This window comes from Cheilinus undulatus, linkage group 4 (assembly GCF_018320785.1).
Source record: "Cheilinus undulatus linkage group 4, ASM1832078v1, whole genome shotgun sequence".
In the NCBI taxonomy this organism is placed as follows: Eukaryota; Metazoa; Chordata; class Actinopteri; order Labriformes; family Labridae; genus Cheilinus; species Cheilinus undulatus.
This window is the reverse complement of record NC_054868.1, coordinates 40,026,221-40,043,595: the sequence shown is the minus strand read 5'-3', so window position 1 is coordinate 40,043,595 and position 17,375 is coordinate 40,026,221. Positions and strand designations below refer to the sequence as shown.

The 17,375-nt window shown below is 39.4% G+C and overlaps 1 protein-coding gene across 3 annotated transcripts in view; it reads right to left on the bottom strand.

The window, feature by feature from the left end:
- Positions 1–2,045: 2,045 nt before the first annotated feature.
- Positions 2,046–17,375, bottom strand: part of arhgap10 (Rho GTPase activating protein 10) — a 90,107-nt gene continuing 74,777 nt past the window's right edge. Inside the window, exons 21-23 of one of the 3 annotated variants that reach the window (XM_041785369.1) lie at positions 10,948–11,049; positions 9,482–9,573; positions 2,046–3,542 (exon numbers count right to left, since the gene is read on the bottom strand). In XM_041785369.1, coding sequence (XP_041641303.1) covers positions 3,454–3,542; positions 9,482–9,573; positions 10,948–11,049 — 283 coding nt within the window. In that variant the 3' untranslated portion in view covers positions 2,046–3,453. The remainder of the gene's footprint in view (positions 3,543–9,481; positions 9,574–10,947; positions 11,050–17,375) is intronic. The other 2 variants (XM_041785370.1, XM_041785371.1) reach the window with 2 other exon arrangements.

Genomic DNA, 17,375 nt, shown 5'->3' with positions numbered 1-17,375 from the left:
TTAAACCTTTGAATTGTCTGATAGTAGGAACACATTTAATATGTCCCAAATCGTATACTTCTATACTAAATACTAAATATTGTGATTGCATTCATGTGCAGTGTTTTCAAACTGTTACAATGTTACAATGTCATTTAGCAGATGCTTTTATCCAGTTTTCAAACTGATGAGTATACTTAAAGTAGTGATGGGATTATTGATACTACAGTATCAGTATATCGATATTTACAAAGAACTCCTCTGGTATTGTTCACTCTAACAAAGTATTCATACCAAATGATTATTTTAAAATACGCCTCCCCACCGCTTCTGCCCCAGGTACTTCCCTGTCTCTCGCCTCCAGACTGGGTGCTTCTCACTACAAAGTTTTGTCCATCCTCACATCCTCTCTCCTCGACTGACCCGGAAATGGTTCTCCCTCCACCATGATGAAGGATCTTCTAACTCCTTAAATGCACCTGGAAGAGGCAAGTATGGAGGACAGAGGAGGAACCTGGAGGAGCTCAGGCCGAGGAAACACCAGTCTGTTCTCAAGAGAAGTCTTTTTACGAAAGGTGATCTGTGATCGGACTGGCGACCAGTCAAGGGTGTACCCTGCCTCTCACCCAGTGACAGCTGAAATAGGCCCCAGCCCCCCACGACCCCAACGGGATAAACGATATAGGAAATGGATGGATGGATATGTGATCGGTTTTGAGATACGGCATTTGCCAAAAAGCCACACCTCTGACGGTTCATGAGTTTGTTTTATTCTCACATCACTAGTCTGCTTAAAATAAATATTTTAACAAAGATAGATAATATTTATGCACTGAACAACTTTATACAGGATGATATTATCTTACAGAATCATGGCCTCACTGAGGCAAAAGTGTGTTTATTGTTCCTGTCTTACTGAACAACATCAGTATAAACTCACAGAGCTCTGGTGGATCATTGATCAGATTACAAAAATGTGAAAGACAGCCTCAGTTTTTGCACTAATAACAGATCTGTAGGTTGGTAGATTTGTAGGCTCCATAGATGAGGATATGAATGATGATAAAATGATCAAATTTATAAATCATAGAAAAAAATGTGAAAATGAGAAGGACCTACAGATTAAAGGTGCTTTGCTAGCTAAGCTAGCCTAATGTAAACAACATTTTTTTTCCAATCAAAAATTTTCACCCCTTTTGTGGTAATAAATATACATTTTTTTTTAATCCAGTTGCCTAAAAATTACATAAAATAATTCCCAACCATACCCTTTACGATCAATTATTACAATAAATTATGGGAAATGTTATCTTTTGTCAGCCCTGATTTTGAGTCTCATTTTGAAGAATTATTACCCCTTGACAAGAATATTTTGATGGATTCTTATTCTACTTGTCCATGACTCTATTCTGTTTTTGTTGTTTTTTTGTGTGATGTTTTTACTGAACACTTTTTGAGAAAATGAAAGGTAAATTATGCTGAAATGAAAGGGATTAAATGATTTGATAATGTAGGGATATTTTAAATTTTCTTTACATAAAGGCAGGACAGCTCTGTGGTTTACAAGGCTGACTCTGGTGCATAACACTGGGGTTCAAATCCTAGCCTGGGTGCAATCAGCATCCCATGCTGGCCTATGGACAAGGTCCTGAACCCCGTGAACACTTGTCTGTGTCTCTGATAAACATCACTTTGACTAAAAACATCTGCTACATGACACTGTATAAATATAAATGTTAGGACATGGAGCGGTCCCAGTCAACGGGAACAGTTGGCCAATTGCTTAAGTCTTTTTAATAGTTCTGGGAAGCAAAGAGACTGTATTAAAACATCTCCTGTAAAAATAGGCATACATCTCTCCGTGGATAATTTGTAATTTATCATTATTTCCAAATCTAAATTGATATTTTTCCCACAAAGTGCCCACAGGGTTTTGTTTAGTCCATGATGTATACATATCATTTTGTTTTCATTTAAACCCTCATCCCTTCCCAATAAGTTTGCTGACAACCCATGAAATCCTTTTCCATTCACAGTGAAGCAAAACATTTGATAGACCTTCATTGTTGGATTTTAAAGCATCTTTTATCACTTTAATTTCATGGCAAGAATACATTATACAGTGGAGAACAAGAACAAATCTTTATTTGTTTAACATTGATCAAGAGGATACCCAAAGGTACAAAAATGAAAGAAGTCAAGGCCCTTTACAAACGTCATCAATCAATGTTTTAAATTATTGCAATGGGGCAAAAAACAGTTGAATCAAAGCTCTCAGACAAATGTAGGAGAACAGCTGATCAATGAATTCTTACAGAAGGTGTAAAAACTAAAACCAACTTAAATGAAACTTAAAACCTGTCAGTCACTTGGTAGAAACTTGTGAAACATACTTGGCAACCTTTGAATTATTAGCCTATATACACAGAACAGATGTGAAATAACAGAAAATACTGCATTAGAGGTCTTTTTGATAATACGGCTTTAATTTCTAATCAGTTATTCTGACGATGAAATAAAATCTCAGCTCTGTGGGAGTGTTTCAATACTTTGCTCAGAGGAAATTGAACATAAAAAAGCTTAAAAAACAAGAACAAACAGGAACACAAACACTTGGTGTGAATAATGAGTGAAGTTTAAAATGACCTCGGCTGTCTTTGCCTGATGCTAGTGTTTAACATGAGAGCTTCATTAGGCATCAAAGAGGTGTTTCCTGTGTTTCAGGGAGGGAGTGCACCAAGAACAAAAGAGTATATTAAAAATGAATAAAAGTCATGCAATCAATGTGCCAATTAAATATAATAAAATAAAATTACAATAGCATGTGCCTCATTTTGAATATTCAAATATTCTTAAACTGACAGGAAAATGCAGAATCTTAAAAGCTAAAGCAGTAACACTCCGCTGCCCTACACAACCGTACATACAGGTGTACTTGCTGGTGGTTTAAGGCACGTCAGGTACAGTATCTCTAATGTGTGTAAAGCTAAAACAAATTGTGCACCTTTGTCAAAGAGGGCCTAAAGCTGCTGGATTTGCTGTTGCTTTGGGACATTCGTTGATCCGTACAGTGTCTGTGGATCTGTCTTTGACTCATGGATACCATGGATAACCGGAGGAGAGAGAAAGGCCTTAAACAGGGTGACACTCATCCTCTGGAGCTGCTGACAAAGTTAAATGGAGACTACAGCATCTTTGTATACAGCAGAATATTATAAGTGCAATCCCATTCTGTAATTTAAAAGCTGAATTTCATGTAGACACGCATCAAATTATCTACTTCCCACTCAAAAATTGCATAAACTTGAATCCACTTCTGGATAAACAAAAGTCCACCAGTGATAACATTTCGTCACCTGTTCCGAGGAGTCAGGGATTTGGATGAACAAAGCCAAACTGTGATTGTCATTGCTGCATATTTTTATCCAAGCAGAGGTGATAACTTGTCCATAAATATTTCCGTTTCATTTGTGGCTACAGCATCTCCACGTAGTTTTCAGGGATGAGGCCCCTCTTTCCCTCCAGCTCGCCCTCCAGCCAGCCGGGCTCTCTGGACTGGGTCACTGCAGGAGAGGACACAACGTCAGCAGGGGAGACAACGCCACAGGGAGGGTGAGGGTGGGGTGCAGAGAAAGTGCATGGTTTCAAAAAGCAAAGGTTGGAGGAGAAAAAAGTGATTAGTAAGGTATAATTTAATCCAATTTGACATCTTTTACCCTGCTATGTATTAAATGTCTCTTTTCATTCAGTTCTTGAATTTAGGAATGAAAGTCAACAATACCTGAAATACACTCACAGTAATCTTTCTTGTCTACATGTTTTGATTTTCTTGCATTTTCCTCTCAATATTCACACGGATGAACTGGCAGCGAGAACTTTAGTGGCTGTAGCCTGAATTAAAACTAAAGTAACGCTTTAGTTTCCTCTTCAAACATGCCCAGCCTTCACTGGGTCACTAATGGCATATTTCAAGCCGTCCAGTTTGGTTCAGTACATTCTGACATGGTTTGACACAGTAAAACCTGTTCTTAGTGAATTTCCCCAGTCAATGTCCATCCAGCCTTGCTTGTAGTGATGGGAATTCTGGCTCTTTCCTTTAGCTCCCAAACAGTTCTTCATTTGGTACCAAGGATGCACAGTATTGGATTTCTGCCAATATCTGATGTGCCAATATTTACAAATCCTAGCCAATACCATCATCAGTACCGATTTCATTCCCATAAATCTACATTCATCATGACCAAGTGAAAACAGAATTCTATATTGCTTCAAATTAGCTCAAGTGCAACTCATTTGTCTTGATCTTTGCTGAAACGTTTCTATACCTTGGCTGGAGTCCACTTGTGGTAAATTGCTTGGCTTTCATTTGGAGTTTTTTGCAAACTCCAAGCAGGCTTTCATGTATTTTGCACTGAGGAAATTTCATCTAACCACTCTGCCATAAAGCCCAGATCAGTGGAGGGCTACAATGATGGTTGTCCTTCTGGAACTTTGTGGCATCTCCACACAGGATCTCTAGAGCTCAGTCACATGCCTTTAAGACCAGCAGGGCTCCGTGCTGGTTCCAGAAACTAATTTTGAACCGGCTGTTGCGTTAATACAAAAAAAAAAAAAGGTTTCAGCATAAACCAAAACATAGTTGGTTCTTCTTTGCTACTCGTGACGTCATGAGTGGGCGTTTCATATTCTAGGTTGTGAAGATGAGTGGAAAATGGAGAAAAAGTGGTCTGCTGAGGATACAAATATTTGTTTGTGATCTGGCCATCAACAGAATTCCAGGTGTAACTGGAGAGTACAAGGAAGAGCAAGTTATATGCCGAATGTGCGGAAGAGATGGCAAAGGCTGGGTTCATCCAAACGCCAGACAAAACAATTAATAAAAATAAATAAGATGATAAATACAACATTAGCATAGCAATAACAGATAATCAATGAAACCAGCCACTTTGCCTGTGTTTTGTTTACTTCAGCCTAATGTGGAGTAACATCCTTCCACTTCGGTTCTGCTTAAACGGGTGTGAAAGCAGGCTGGTTCACCAGAAAGCACCAAGGTTCTGAAACTCCAGAACGGAGCCAGAGCCAGGGCCAGAGCCAGAACCATGCCTGTCTGAAGCATTATCTGAGTGACTAAAGAGTCAAAGAGTCCTGGTTGTGACAAACATCTTCCTTTTGAGAAATATGGAGGCCACTGTGCTCTTGGGAACATTCAGTGCAGCAGAATTTTTTTGTAGCCTTCCTCTGATCTGTGCCTTGCAACAATCCTGTCTCTGAGCTCTGCTGGAACTTCCTTTGATCTCATGGCTTGTTTTTTGCTCTGATATGCATTATCAGCTGTGAGGCCTTCTATAGGGAGGTGTGTGCCTTTCCAAATCATGTCCAATCAATTTAATTTACCACAGGTGTATTCCAATCAAGGTGTAGAAACATCTCTGCAACGATCCAGAGAAAAGGGAGGCATGCTGCAAAGGGTCTGAATAGTTATGTCATTGTGATGTTTCATTTTTTTTTTCCTTTTCATAAATTTGCCAAAAAAAAAAAAGTGTAAAATTGAGCTTTCATTTTGCCATTATGGGGTACTGAGTATAAATTTGAGAGAAAAAATAAATTTAAATGATTGTAGCATCAGGCAGAAACACAAAATTGAAAAAGTAAAGGGGGTCTGAATATTTTCTGAATGTATGAATGTATGTCTGAACTGTATCTGCAAACCTCCCAGGTGAGGCACAAAGCTTTGTCGGCTCTGATGTAATTAGATTTTTCTCCTTTTAATGCAAACTATGAAAAATCACCTAATGAATAGTTTAAAATAAGGTTTTGGCAAGAAAGTGAGTGTTTGGGCCTTTAATGATGAGATTTTATCAATGAAAACATAAAATGTATGTTCATTTTGATAGCCATCTGTTTGGTCTTTCTGTGTGGGTCCTGGGAGGGCTCAGCTTATCCTGGATATGAGAAGGCCAGGTGGAGGGGCACCAAAGAAAGAAACAACACTGGGAATCATTGTGCTAAAGAGTAAATCACCATCTCATTGAAAAGCACATTTATGCTCTGTACCCCACACTTCAGGGTCCAGCAGGTAAGCTTGGTACCCCAACAAAACAAAAGTGCCAAAAATTGTAGGATGGCAAGGATCAGTTAATCTGGTACCTTTACCAACTTTTAACAGTGGAAAAGAAAATTATTGCATGCTATGAACTGAACTGAACTGAACTGAACCACTTGGTGGAAACACAGCTACAGAAATGTGTCTACAACACTCTCTCTTATCTCCACTTCCATACAGTTGAATACAAAAGGTCTGACCTGAGACCAAAATTCAGAGAACAGGAAATGAAACTGTGTTTTACCCCAAAATGTACAGAAAGGTCTGCCAAAGAAAGAGCTGCAGCAAAAATCAGCTCATTCTGTTATTTCAGTCTACTTATATAGTATCTTTTAATCCCCATTAGAGTAAGATTTTAATACAAACATAAGAATAAGACATGTTTTCCACAATATGATCAGCAGAGAAACCCAGCAGAGAGACCCAACCCTATCTGCATATGTATGAGTGCAATGCAAACTTGCAATTTTATAACCTACTGCTGTGGGATTATTTTGTATGCTGTTTTTAGGATGTGTATATGCCTAAATGTATTTTTTTAACTCCTACATCTTTATTCATTAGTCAAAATACATAATAAATCTAAGGCAACGTCCTTAGACTGAACCTGATCAACAGTCAGCAAACTTTAGAATAAACTCAGCTCTCTATTTGTGTTTGTATTTACACTTAAAGGCTCAGTCCCAGGACAACACTTGCCCCATCCCTTAGCTAGCTCAGCCCTGATGTTATGCGTGTTCAGAGATGAGTGTCCCAACTCTATTGGAATAGAGGGGTAGGGTAAAGTGTAGGGGCACATGGCCCTTCAAAAAGAAGTATCTTGTCATGCTGAGTGTTATGTGAAATCTCCCAGGATGCCTTGTCAATCACCCATTAGACAGCTGCTCAAACAGAAGAGTACAAATTAAAGTAGTACTTTTAGTTAGAAAGATCTGAAAATGATTAAAATAATCTTATATCCAGGGCTGAAGTCAACCAAATAAAAACTTGGTTAAATGAAAATTACACCTGCTCACCTACCAATCATTATTATCAGTATTTTTTATGTTTTAAAATATCAGCTTTAGTTCTTGGCGACATTGTCTTTTGGATGTTAAATCATATATGAGTTTCTTTCTATACAATGCAGAATGCAGAATAGTAGAATGGCATCTCAACATAAGCAGCATTAAAATGAACTGTTTTAAGTAAGTACTTCAAGTTTGGAATAATATTTAGATATTTGATTTAAAAAAAGAGAAAAAATAATGTCTTGATTACAAAAAACAGATTTTTTTGATAGGGATTAATATGTAAAATTCATTTTTTTACGATGGTACTTATAAAAAATGCATATCTTAATTGAGCAATACATTCTGTTAATAATATATACCTTGCAGCAATACAAATTAAATATGTATTAAAACATGTTGGAATAATGTCAAGAATTACTATATTGATTTATTTTAATACAGAGGCATAATAATGATAAATTCTGCTTTTATGGAGAACAGGGTTACTACACACTTTTAAAAATAAAATTTAAGACTTGTGAAGACCTTTTTTATACCTGAACTGAGAAAAATTACCACTTTGTGCACAGTAAAGGGCAAAAAATTAAAGGCTTTAGTACACCAGACCAGGGCTGAGTTTCCTGATTTAGTACACTAATTATGAAATTTCAAATAGTAGAGAACAACGCCTTTTTTTGCCATAAACATCCAGAAAACAAAGACTAGATTGGGACAGTAAAAGAACCCTTTAAAATTCAAGAACTCTCATGGCTGAAAATGTAACTTTTTAAAACTTTCTAAAGCATTACATTTCAAACATGCAATGTCAGTCTTTTCAAGGATCAGCAGTAACCCTGGGAGAAGGGTTCATACTTTTTCCTGCTTCTTTTTGAATATTTTATCTAATTCATTAAGTGTTCTTGTTTTTTTTTCACCATTCCTTTTTTTTCATTATGTGTCACTATTTTTAGGATCATTTTGTATACTTTCTCCCTTTTTTTTTTACATGCCAAAAAAATTAAATCAATCAATCAATGTCTATATTAAAGCTGAATAAGCTGTATTTGTTTGGTTTGTAAATAACAGAAAACATTGTGTCCATGGTATATTATAATAAATCAGGGCTAATCCAGCACATTCAATCAGGTCTATGAATGCACCTTAAATCTACACAACCAACTTACTATAGACTCTTCTTTAACAAATTGAATACACAAGGCAGATTTCATCTTTCACTATAAGGGTAAAAGAAAAAAACAAACATGTTCTTCTTTAAAAAACTGGATGTACAGATGCTCACTTGAGTATTTAGACCTCTTGACCTTTTGCTATACATGTAGCTCAGACTGAAAAAAACCCTACAAATACATTAAAATAAGGGAAGAGTGAATATTATCAAGGGTCCTCAAGCTAGTGTAGATGTACAGTAAATGAGAACCACATTATGCAGCGAGTCAATCAGTTCATTGAAAGCCTGATTGAGAGCTGAAGGATGAACAGAGTTAAAGCTGAATGATCACCTAATAACTTTTTAGGAAGTAAACTGGAGATTGAAGTGTAGTTACAAAAGAATAAAACATCTCTAGAAGCACTACGACTTCTGAACAAAAAAATGAGCTCCAACTGAAATTTAAGAATGAAAAGATGGACTACATATTTTGAATATGTGATACTAAAATCGTTAGGTGTTTTTCTTCCAAAAATATGAGTGTCTATTTATGTGTTAGAGATCCACAGTCTGTTGAAAGACATTTGCCAATGTTGGCCTTTATCCTCACACGAACTCTTCAGGAAACAGTTAAACTGACGGCTTTCATGTACAAGAATTTAAAGAGTAAAAACATTTTCCCACAGTATGAAGAAAGATAATTACTGTGAGTCAGTTCTCATAACAGCAGCAGTAGATCATGACTTTTCATCACTTTGTGTTTGATGGGAGAACATTTACAGAAATCCCCCCCAACAAGCAGCAGGAGCTTTAAATATAAAAAAGATGGTGTCGCTTCTTTAAAATCAAATACAAAGGGAAAATGCAACCACAGCAACCAATAAACAACAATCCATTGTGGGATCTAATCAGAGGCATGTGCACACGTTTCCTGTGAGGACTATAGTACCTCTATATTGCTGTGCCTCACAAAAGAGGGTTCTGGACAAAAAAATAGGAACTACAAAATCCTCATTTCCTCTGAGAGTGATTAAAGCTCAGTGGAGCCTCTTCCAGACTCACTGAAGAGCAAATCTGTGCCTCACCCCCCCTCTCCTCCCCCTACACTTCCCCATTCTCCCTCTCCGTGTCTCATCTCTGTGTTCGATTGAAGATCAGATTGGGTGTTCGGTTTTCCTCCAAATCCAATATGCCAGGCCTGGTTCTGAGTGAGCGACTGGTGTAGGCGATAACACTTACCGGCGTTGAATATTGCACCGACCTGGAAGGAGAGCTCAGAGTCGTGCTCAGCCTCACATGGGTACACTGCCTTGGCTTTCCTGCTGGTGACACTGAAAAATGAAGGCAATCAGTGAGCTGGCGGAGCTTTGGGGAGGATTACCGCACAGTTCAATCTGGGCCCGGGGCCTGCTTGTTCATTCACTCACTAGCCTGAAACAGCAGAAATGGGCCAGGCTGAAAAAATAAGCAAAAAGTACCAAGAGAGAAGCTGGGGCCACTACACTCTCCTGTCTTACACTATCTCCTGTCTAGACGGAGCAGCGAGCGAGTCAAAACACACCCACATGCACCCGTGTGCGTGCGCCGGCACAATGAGATGCAGCACTGTTTGCAGCAGGTTTTGTGCAGCCGAAAAAGGCAGGCACACATCAGGTCCTGCACAGTAGACAAACATCTATGGCGAGATAATTAAAAAGTGGCGGGGGGATTCTGAAGTAGCTTCGAATACAAACAGAGGTAGAATGGAAATCCCTGTGTGCTGTGCTTCGGCTTTTAAATTCACATTTGTGAGCCTAGAAGCTGCATTTGAAATCAGTTTGATGTAAAAGAGTGCCATCAAAGAAGCCATATTCATCGCTCTGCAAAGGTTAGGAAAATGATGTATTTATGCCATTGAGTTCCCCCAAAAACACATAAAAACTCCCTCCACAGAAAGGTTGTTTTGCCCGCAATTGCAAAAAACGTTATCTGGAATGCCAGCAACACAACCATGTAGAAGTTGTACCTTCAACACACGATGCCCTGATAAATATTTCATATTCTCTCTGCAGAGCAGCAACAATGTAGGATGAGAGAGGAGAAGGAAGATATACAAACTGAATGGGAAAAAGTTTGTGGTCACAGAGTTGTCAATACAACAATATTCAGCAAAGTCCCTGAATTCAGAATTTTGGAAGAAAACGCTCTCGCAAAACCGCATTTGAACAAAAAAATGATTCTGTTTATACAAAAAATGGACTGCTTATGAAATGATGGAGCTGTTCATAATTTCCTGGAAGCCATAAAGATGAATTCATTATTTAGTCTTGGAGCAAAAAGGATAAAATGTACACACTCTCTACCATTCCCCCTAGATAACCATGTGTATAAAGAAGAAGAGGCTTGCGCCACTGCTACAACCAAGACTTGTGTTGTGTTGCATTAACATCCCTCAAAGGTAAGCCAAATTATGGACAAAAATTTAAGAAAGTCAGGGGAAATATTAACGTGCAGCAAGGCGACAACACAAGGAAGAGTGAGGGACTCTGTCGAGTGAGGAGGCGAGATAAAACGAGCAAGCCAGTAATAGAGTGAAAGAATGTAAAAGTGTGACATTTAACCAGTGTGTGAGTGTGAAAATGACTTTACAAAACAGAAAGAAAGACAAGAAAAAAGTAGTGAAAAGAAAGCAGGCAAAGAATTGAAAGAGAGGGACACTTTCTCACCTCTCGTCAGGCTTTTCTTTGTTGGGAGCAGCTGTGGTGGCAGCAGGCTGAGTCTCTCCTGGAGCTCCAGCAGAGGGCCAGGAGGCTGCAGCTTCAGGGGTCCTGAAGATAAAACAGAAACAAACACACTGGCCATGAAAGATCTTTTAGGTGCTGTCTATTGTCTGAGAAAAAGTTTGCTTGTTTTGTCTGCCCAGAAGACCAGAGTATAGTGTTGTTTCACTGCACTGACACTACATTTTTACTGATTTATCAGTCAGTCATTGTCAGTATAATTTGGCCTTTTTAAATCCAGCAAATTCATTTTGTCTTCTTATTTGGAATTTTGCTCTTGTGTTTATTTTCTTCAGACAACTAATTGTAGGAGATGTTTTTTTACCTTGACATGTTTTGACTTTCACCTGCAGTTTTCCTCAGAAGCGTCAGCTGACCACTTTGATGTGTCCTTATATGCTGTTCTTCCCAGGCATGGTAAACCTGGCGGACCTGGCAGGTCTATCGGGCTGACCATGCCCCCCCACAAAGAAACACAAGAGTAATTTGGCCTTTCTGACAACAAAAGTACAAAAAACTCTTTAATGTAAAAGCAGAAAGTGATTTCGATAAAGTAATCTTAGTTAAATAGAAAAAATATGTAATGTAAAATTGGTGATTGCATAAATATTCACCACCTTTAAAGTGACTAACCTAATTCAATCGAGGTCCAACCAACTGGTGCTAGTTGTCTTACAATTAGTGAAATGAGGATCACCTGAGTGCACTGAATATTTCCCATTGGAATATAGTATAAAGACACCTGTGTCTAGAAGTTCCTGTCACAGGTTAACCGGTGTTCCTGGCCACCATTACATGAAAACAAAAGAACACTCCAAGCAACTCAGAGAAAAGGTTACTAAAAAGTTTAAGTCTGGCTCTATACAAACAATCCCCAAAAACAAAGCACATAACATCCCCGGAGTTCAGTTCAATCCATGATCAAGAAATGGAAGGAATAAGGCACGTGTAAATCTGCCCAGATGAGGCTAGTAAGAGAGGCCACCAAGGCACCTATGACTACTCTGAAGGAGTTGCAGTCTTCAGCAGCTGAGATGGGAGAGACTCTGCATATAATAACTGTTGCCCAAATTCTTCACCAGGCAAAGCTTCATGAGAGAATGGCAAAGAGAAAACCACTGTTGAAGAAATCTCATTACATCTCGACTAGAGTTCACCAAAAGGCATGTGGGAGACTCCATGGTCAAGTGGAAGAAACTTCTTTGGTCTGATGAGACCAAGCAGTGGTTTTATTTTGGCCATCAGACAAGATTCTATGTTTGGTGGACACAAAACACTGCACATCATTACAAACACACCATCCACACTGTGAAGCAAGGTGATGCCAGAATCACGCTCTTGGGATGCTTCTCTTCAGCCTGCTGAGTGAATGTGGCAAAATATAGGAAATCCTAGCGGACAATCTTATTCAATCTGCAAGTGAACCACAGCTTAGGAGAAGATTTATTTTCCAGCAAATGAATCAAAAGGTGGATCTACAAAATACCCACTTGAAGGGGGTGAATATTTTTGCAGTCACTAATTTTACCTGAGATATTTTTAACTAATTGACATTACAGATTGTAGAAATCTGTTTTCAATTTGACATTAAAGAGGTTTTTGTGTAATCAAAAAAAAAAAGCCAAATTAAATTGATTATGATTCAGTTATAAAGATCAATAAAAGGATAAAACGTCCAAGAGGTTGAATACGATCTAAAAGCATTGTAATTAAGATTGATGTATTTTGATTTGTTTTGCTGGTAAAATACAGAGTAAAAGACATGCCTAGCTGAGAATTAGAAAAGCAACATTATAATTTTTGCCTGTTTTGGCTGATCCAAAATCTGATACCTGACCAGTGACTTCTGTGAGCTGCCACAACACTATTGAGTAGACAAGAGTCAATGTTAAATTATCAAAGGTCAAATAAGATTAACAGGACAATCTGTTATCAAGACCAAGTGAGAATAAACTTCTTCACAAATCCAGTGCTACATTTTATTGACAGGTAATCTTATATTTTTGTGAAACCTTTGCGAGATGGGAACACAATAGGATATCTTTGTTGCAGCTTGCTCCAATATTACTCAGTACAAGAACAAAAACTGAACATGTAACTCTTTTCAATGCAACAATAAAAGAAAAAAACGTAATAGTAATGCTAGAGGTCGTGGGTCCAACATACACAAACTGCAGTAAGGCATTTGTCAGATGCATTTATTTTGAATCACACACCCCATTTTAAGCCTACTTTTGTGATGCCTCTTTCTGTGGAGACAGGTTGCAACATCACTTTCTTTCTTAAATGGGTGAACATACATAGAGCAGAGCATTCAAACCATATACTTTATTAGGATGTCTTTGCCTTTTTGGTAGTAGATTTTAAAATCATCCCCAAATGTAAAATGTGAGAAAAACTGTCCAGTCCAATAATTCACAATCATGTAGAGTCAAGTCCTGAGGGTTTGATAAATATTAACAAGCAGCAAAGAATCAATAAACACGATAACAGTAGAAACGAATGAAAAGAAAAAAATAAAACCCCATCTTATTTTAGTCCATTAAAAAGCAGTAAAAATGGAAGGGTCTGCAATTTGAATTCTCAAAGTGTACAGCCAGTACACTTATCCCAATAACAAGGACAACAGGCTCCATAAATTAAATAATCCGTCCACTCCATCTGCCAAAAAGCCTCTTGAAAAGGACCAACTCTCAACAGCAGCCAGTATTAACCACAGAGGTAAGCATCAAGAGCTACTTTGATATATTTATCTCAAGGTCTGAATTTTAAAGTCATAAAAAGACATTTATTTGACCTTAACATACTGGAGTTTGGAGGGTTCTTTTGCTCCATTACCGAAGCCAAATAGTAACATTATTGAAGTATATATTCAATAAATTTTAGCCTGACTGAATCTCAACCCTAACCTGTCAACCTGTCAAGAAAAAAACAGGCCAGACTTATCACAAACTCCCTGCCTAAATTCATCTGGATCGTCTGTATGTGCAGAATTTATAGGGCGAGGTTTCAGACTGACAGATGCAAACAGTCATGAATTAAACATAACGTTTGAATTCTGGAGGAATATTCATACACGGGCCAGTTGTTTGCCTTTCTGCTCAGAGGACAGCCAAAAGTAAAATTGTAATTCAAACTTGTGTGTAGAGGGAGAGATTGGAAAAGAATGAACTCAATAGATTCAACAAATATACTTTTGTCTGTGAGGAAAGTTAGGTATGAACACTTTTAAAACCATCCTAATGAAAAAAATGATCAGTGCTTATCCTTATGTTATCCCATGTAAAGATGGGTGAAAACGACAGGAAATCAGTTAAATCTATAGTTACCCAACACATAGGGTCACTGAAGACTTTGATGAATATGAAGATGTTGTGAATCATATGTTATGGTTGTTTGAGTCACCTTTGTGATATTTTGGTCCAACATTTTTGACAGCACCAGCCCCCGTCATCCCCCACAAAGCACTAAATGAGTGAATATCTTTTGGAAAATAGTGGTTTTGTTCCAGATTTGTGTAGAATCTATGCCAAGGTGCAATTAATCTCTTCTTGAGGCTTATGGTGACCCACTTTATGTTGATTTGTCACCCCTTGTATGTACCTAAAACCCCATGTAACGTATAAGACTTCTATATTTGTAAAGACAACCATAACTCTTAGCTCTTTAACCATGGACTTCTTCTGTACCAGAAGTAGCCATCCAGGCTGGTGTAAGAGCCAATGAGTGTACAGAGGGAGGCAGGGGTCCTGGTAAAGGCAGAGTCGAGAGGAGGAGAGTAGAAGTCTAAGCCAGGCTTCCCTCTGTGTTTCATGCCTGCCCCAGGGCCGGTGCTAATACAGTACATAATGAGCAAATTGCTCCTAGCTGCCGCTCCCATAGAGACGTTAATAAAGGCAATTAGAGGGAGCAGCTGGGGAGGGGCTGGAGGTTGAGAGGATGTTGTGAATAGTAGTTACGTTGGCACCAGTGGAAGAGAGAGCGAGCGGCGGCCTTCAGGTGGGAACATGGTAGGGGATCTTATGTGGACATAGGTGGAGGTGAACACACGGTACCGGGTTCATGCTTTTACTCCCCGCTATGTATCTCTTCCTCCCTCCATTTGCTTCCCAGCCTCCCCTCTCAGTTTGCTTGTCCATCCCCAGCGGTGGCTGTTCCGTTCAGGGGCCTGGCCTGACTGTGGGTGATTTATAGCTCTGCAGCAGTGTGGGGCCACTGTGGTGCTCAGCTGCTCCACATCAGCATGGGGGGACAGTACGCTGCAGTGCAGCAAATCCACTCATTAACCTGGGCCCAGGCACAACCACTGTCTGCCTGGGTCACAGCCAAGATAAGGGAGAGGAGAGTGGCCACAACTCCTCAGCCTTCTGCAGGTAAAGCAAACTACAAACAACAAAAACTCCAAGACAATAAAACTAAATGTGCATTCACATATAACTGAGAAAAGTTTACACATCTACGTGCTTATTTTAGCTTGAAGGGAGCTGATCTTCAAAATAAAGAGACACAGCAATGACGCTAGAATAAACTGATAAGGACACATGGCTGCCCTAGAAACTTGCTAAATGTACCAGAGGTAAATGGATTCATCCCAAAATTGCTTTCACAATTATAGCTAAGCCAATCCAAGGGAAATCATTTGCCATTTCTCTTGGACAAAAATAGCATCAAGCTTTGAATTACTCATCCGGTTGTTTTTCCCCACACAGGCCTAGCTAAGCTTCTCTTGTAAACATGATTACATACAGTCAGCTGTAAAAATGTACTGTATGTAAAAATCCTTACCCTGATTCCTGAGAATATTAACTTTTTAGTAGCTGCAACATCGCTATTAAAAATTGAATAACGGCAACTAAAGGTCTTTGGTTTATCATTTTAACTATCAGCATCATCACATTGTCTTCTGCTGCCAGGTAAGTAGCGAGGAGAAATCCATCAACAGAAGCCAACTGCTGCTTCTCATTACTGCAGGAATTTCCCCCTGCAGCATCAAGGCCTCGTTGATCCTGGCGAGGAGCTAACGTGCGGATGAACCGAGCTATCGACTATCTTTCTACAGGAGAAAGAGGGCCAGTCGTGAGATTTTTAAGTGTTTCTAGGAGAAAAGTGGGATCAGACTGAGCGCCAAGCTGCCCGCCCATGCACCTCAAGTTTGGGTGGGCAGGAAATAAACTCTGATCCACCATTTTATGAGCCACAGCTGTCCGACAGAGAGAGGCATGGAGGGCTGGAGGACGGCAGGGGAGAGGAAGGAGAAAGTGGCCAAAAGATGAAACCTCATAGGGAAGGACTCCGGGCAGCAGAACCACAGAGGGAAGCTGTATTTAGGGAGAAAAGGAGAAATGAGGCAAGACATCGAAAATGACGGAGATGATAAATCACGCCACAGTCCACAAAGAGTTATTGCTTGATACTGCGTGAGTCAGGATGCATTTGTGTATGACCAGGCAGATTTTGCTGCAGCTTTTCTGACACGTATTTGCTGTTTTCCACTTTCAGGTGCACTTTTGAGCTCACCACAGTGCAGATTTCTGAGTGGCTGAAAGTAACACAGCAATCGCCATCCCTACTGCTCTTTTTTGGCGAGGACTGAAGCTGAATCCCCGGGTTCCAGGCCAAAGGTGCTGTGCTAACAGGTCTCCACCATCTCACATGCTAAGATTTATGAGTGAACAAAGCCAGGGCGACACCCTGTGACATATGGTGCAAGTCTTCATAAAGGGACAGCGGCTGTGGCTATAAGGGTAAACAAGATGAATATCTCCCCAATGTCAATACGATTTACACGGCCAACGCTCGGCCACCTGTCTCCCAAACAAATAAGAGCTGAGATTTACGACCTCCTCCTGCTCGCTCCTTCCGTCCTCCGACATGATGCCACATATGTGGGAAAGCAGAAAAAATACCCGCGGGGGAAAAAAAGCGAGTGGTTACATAAGTAATATAGAGCCATGTCTGTCCAATCCTGCAACTTAAGAGAGAATAGTTTATACAAACATGCCTACACACACAGGTGGGCACGCACCCACAGGGGTCAAAGTGGGAGAGGAATCACAGTGTCCTCTGTCAAGTTGTGAAGTGGATTTGTTTTTATTTTATGGCTTCTTTCAGCTGACAGAGACAGGAGAAAGCGACAGAGAATGAGGGAAAAAGTCTATTTCAAGGTGAATCTGTAGACATGACACAGCAGAGTGTCTAACATCTGCAGCATAACCCAATAATTCATCCCTCACACATCAGCATTCAAGACAAGGCATGGGCTGGAAACAACAGAAAGGACCAAGGACTAAGAAGAGAGAGAGAGGACAGATAGGGAGAGCAAGAGAGAGGAAAAGCATCACTACACTGAGCCCATTAGGGCTGGACAACATATT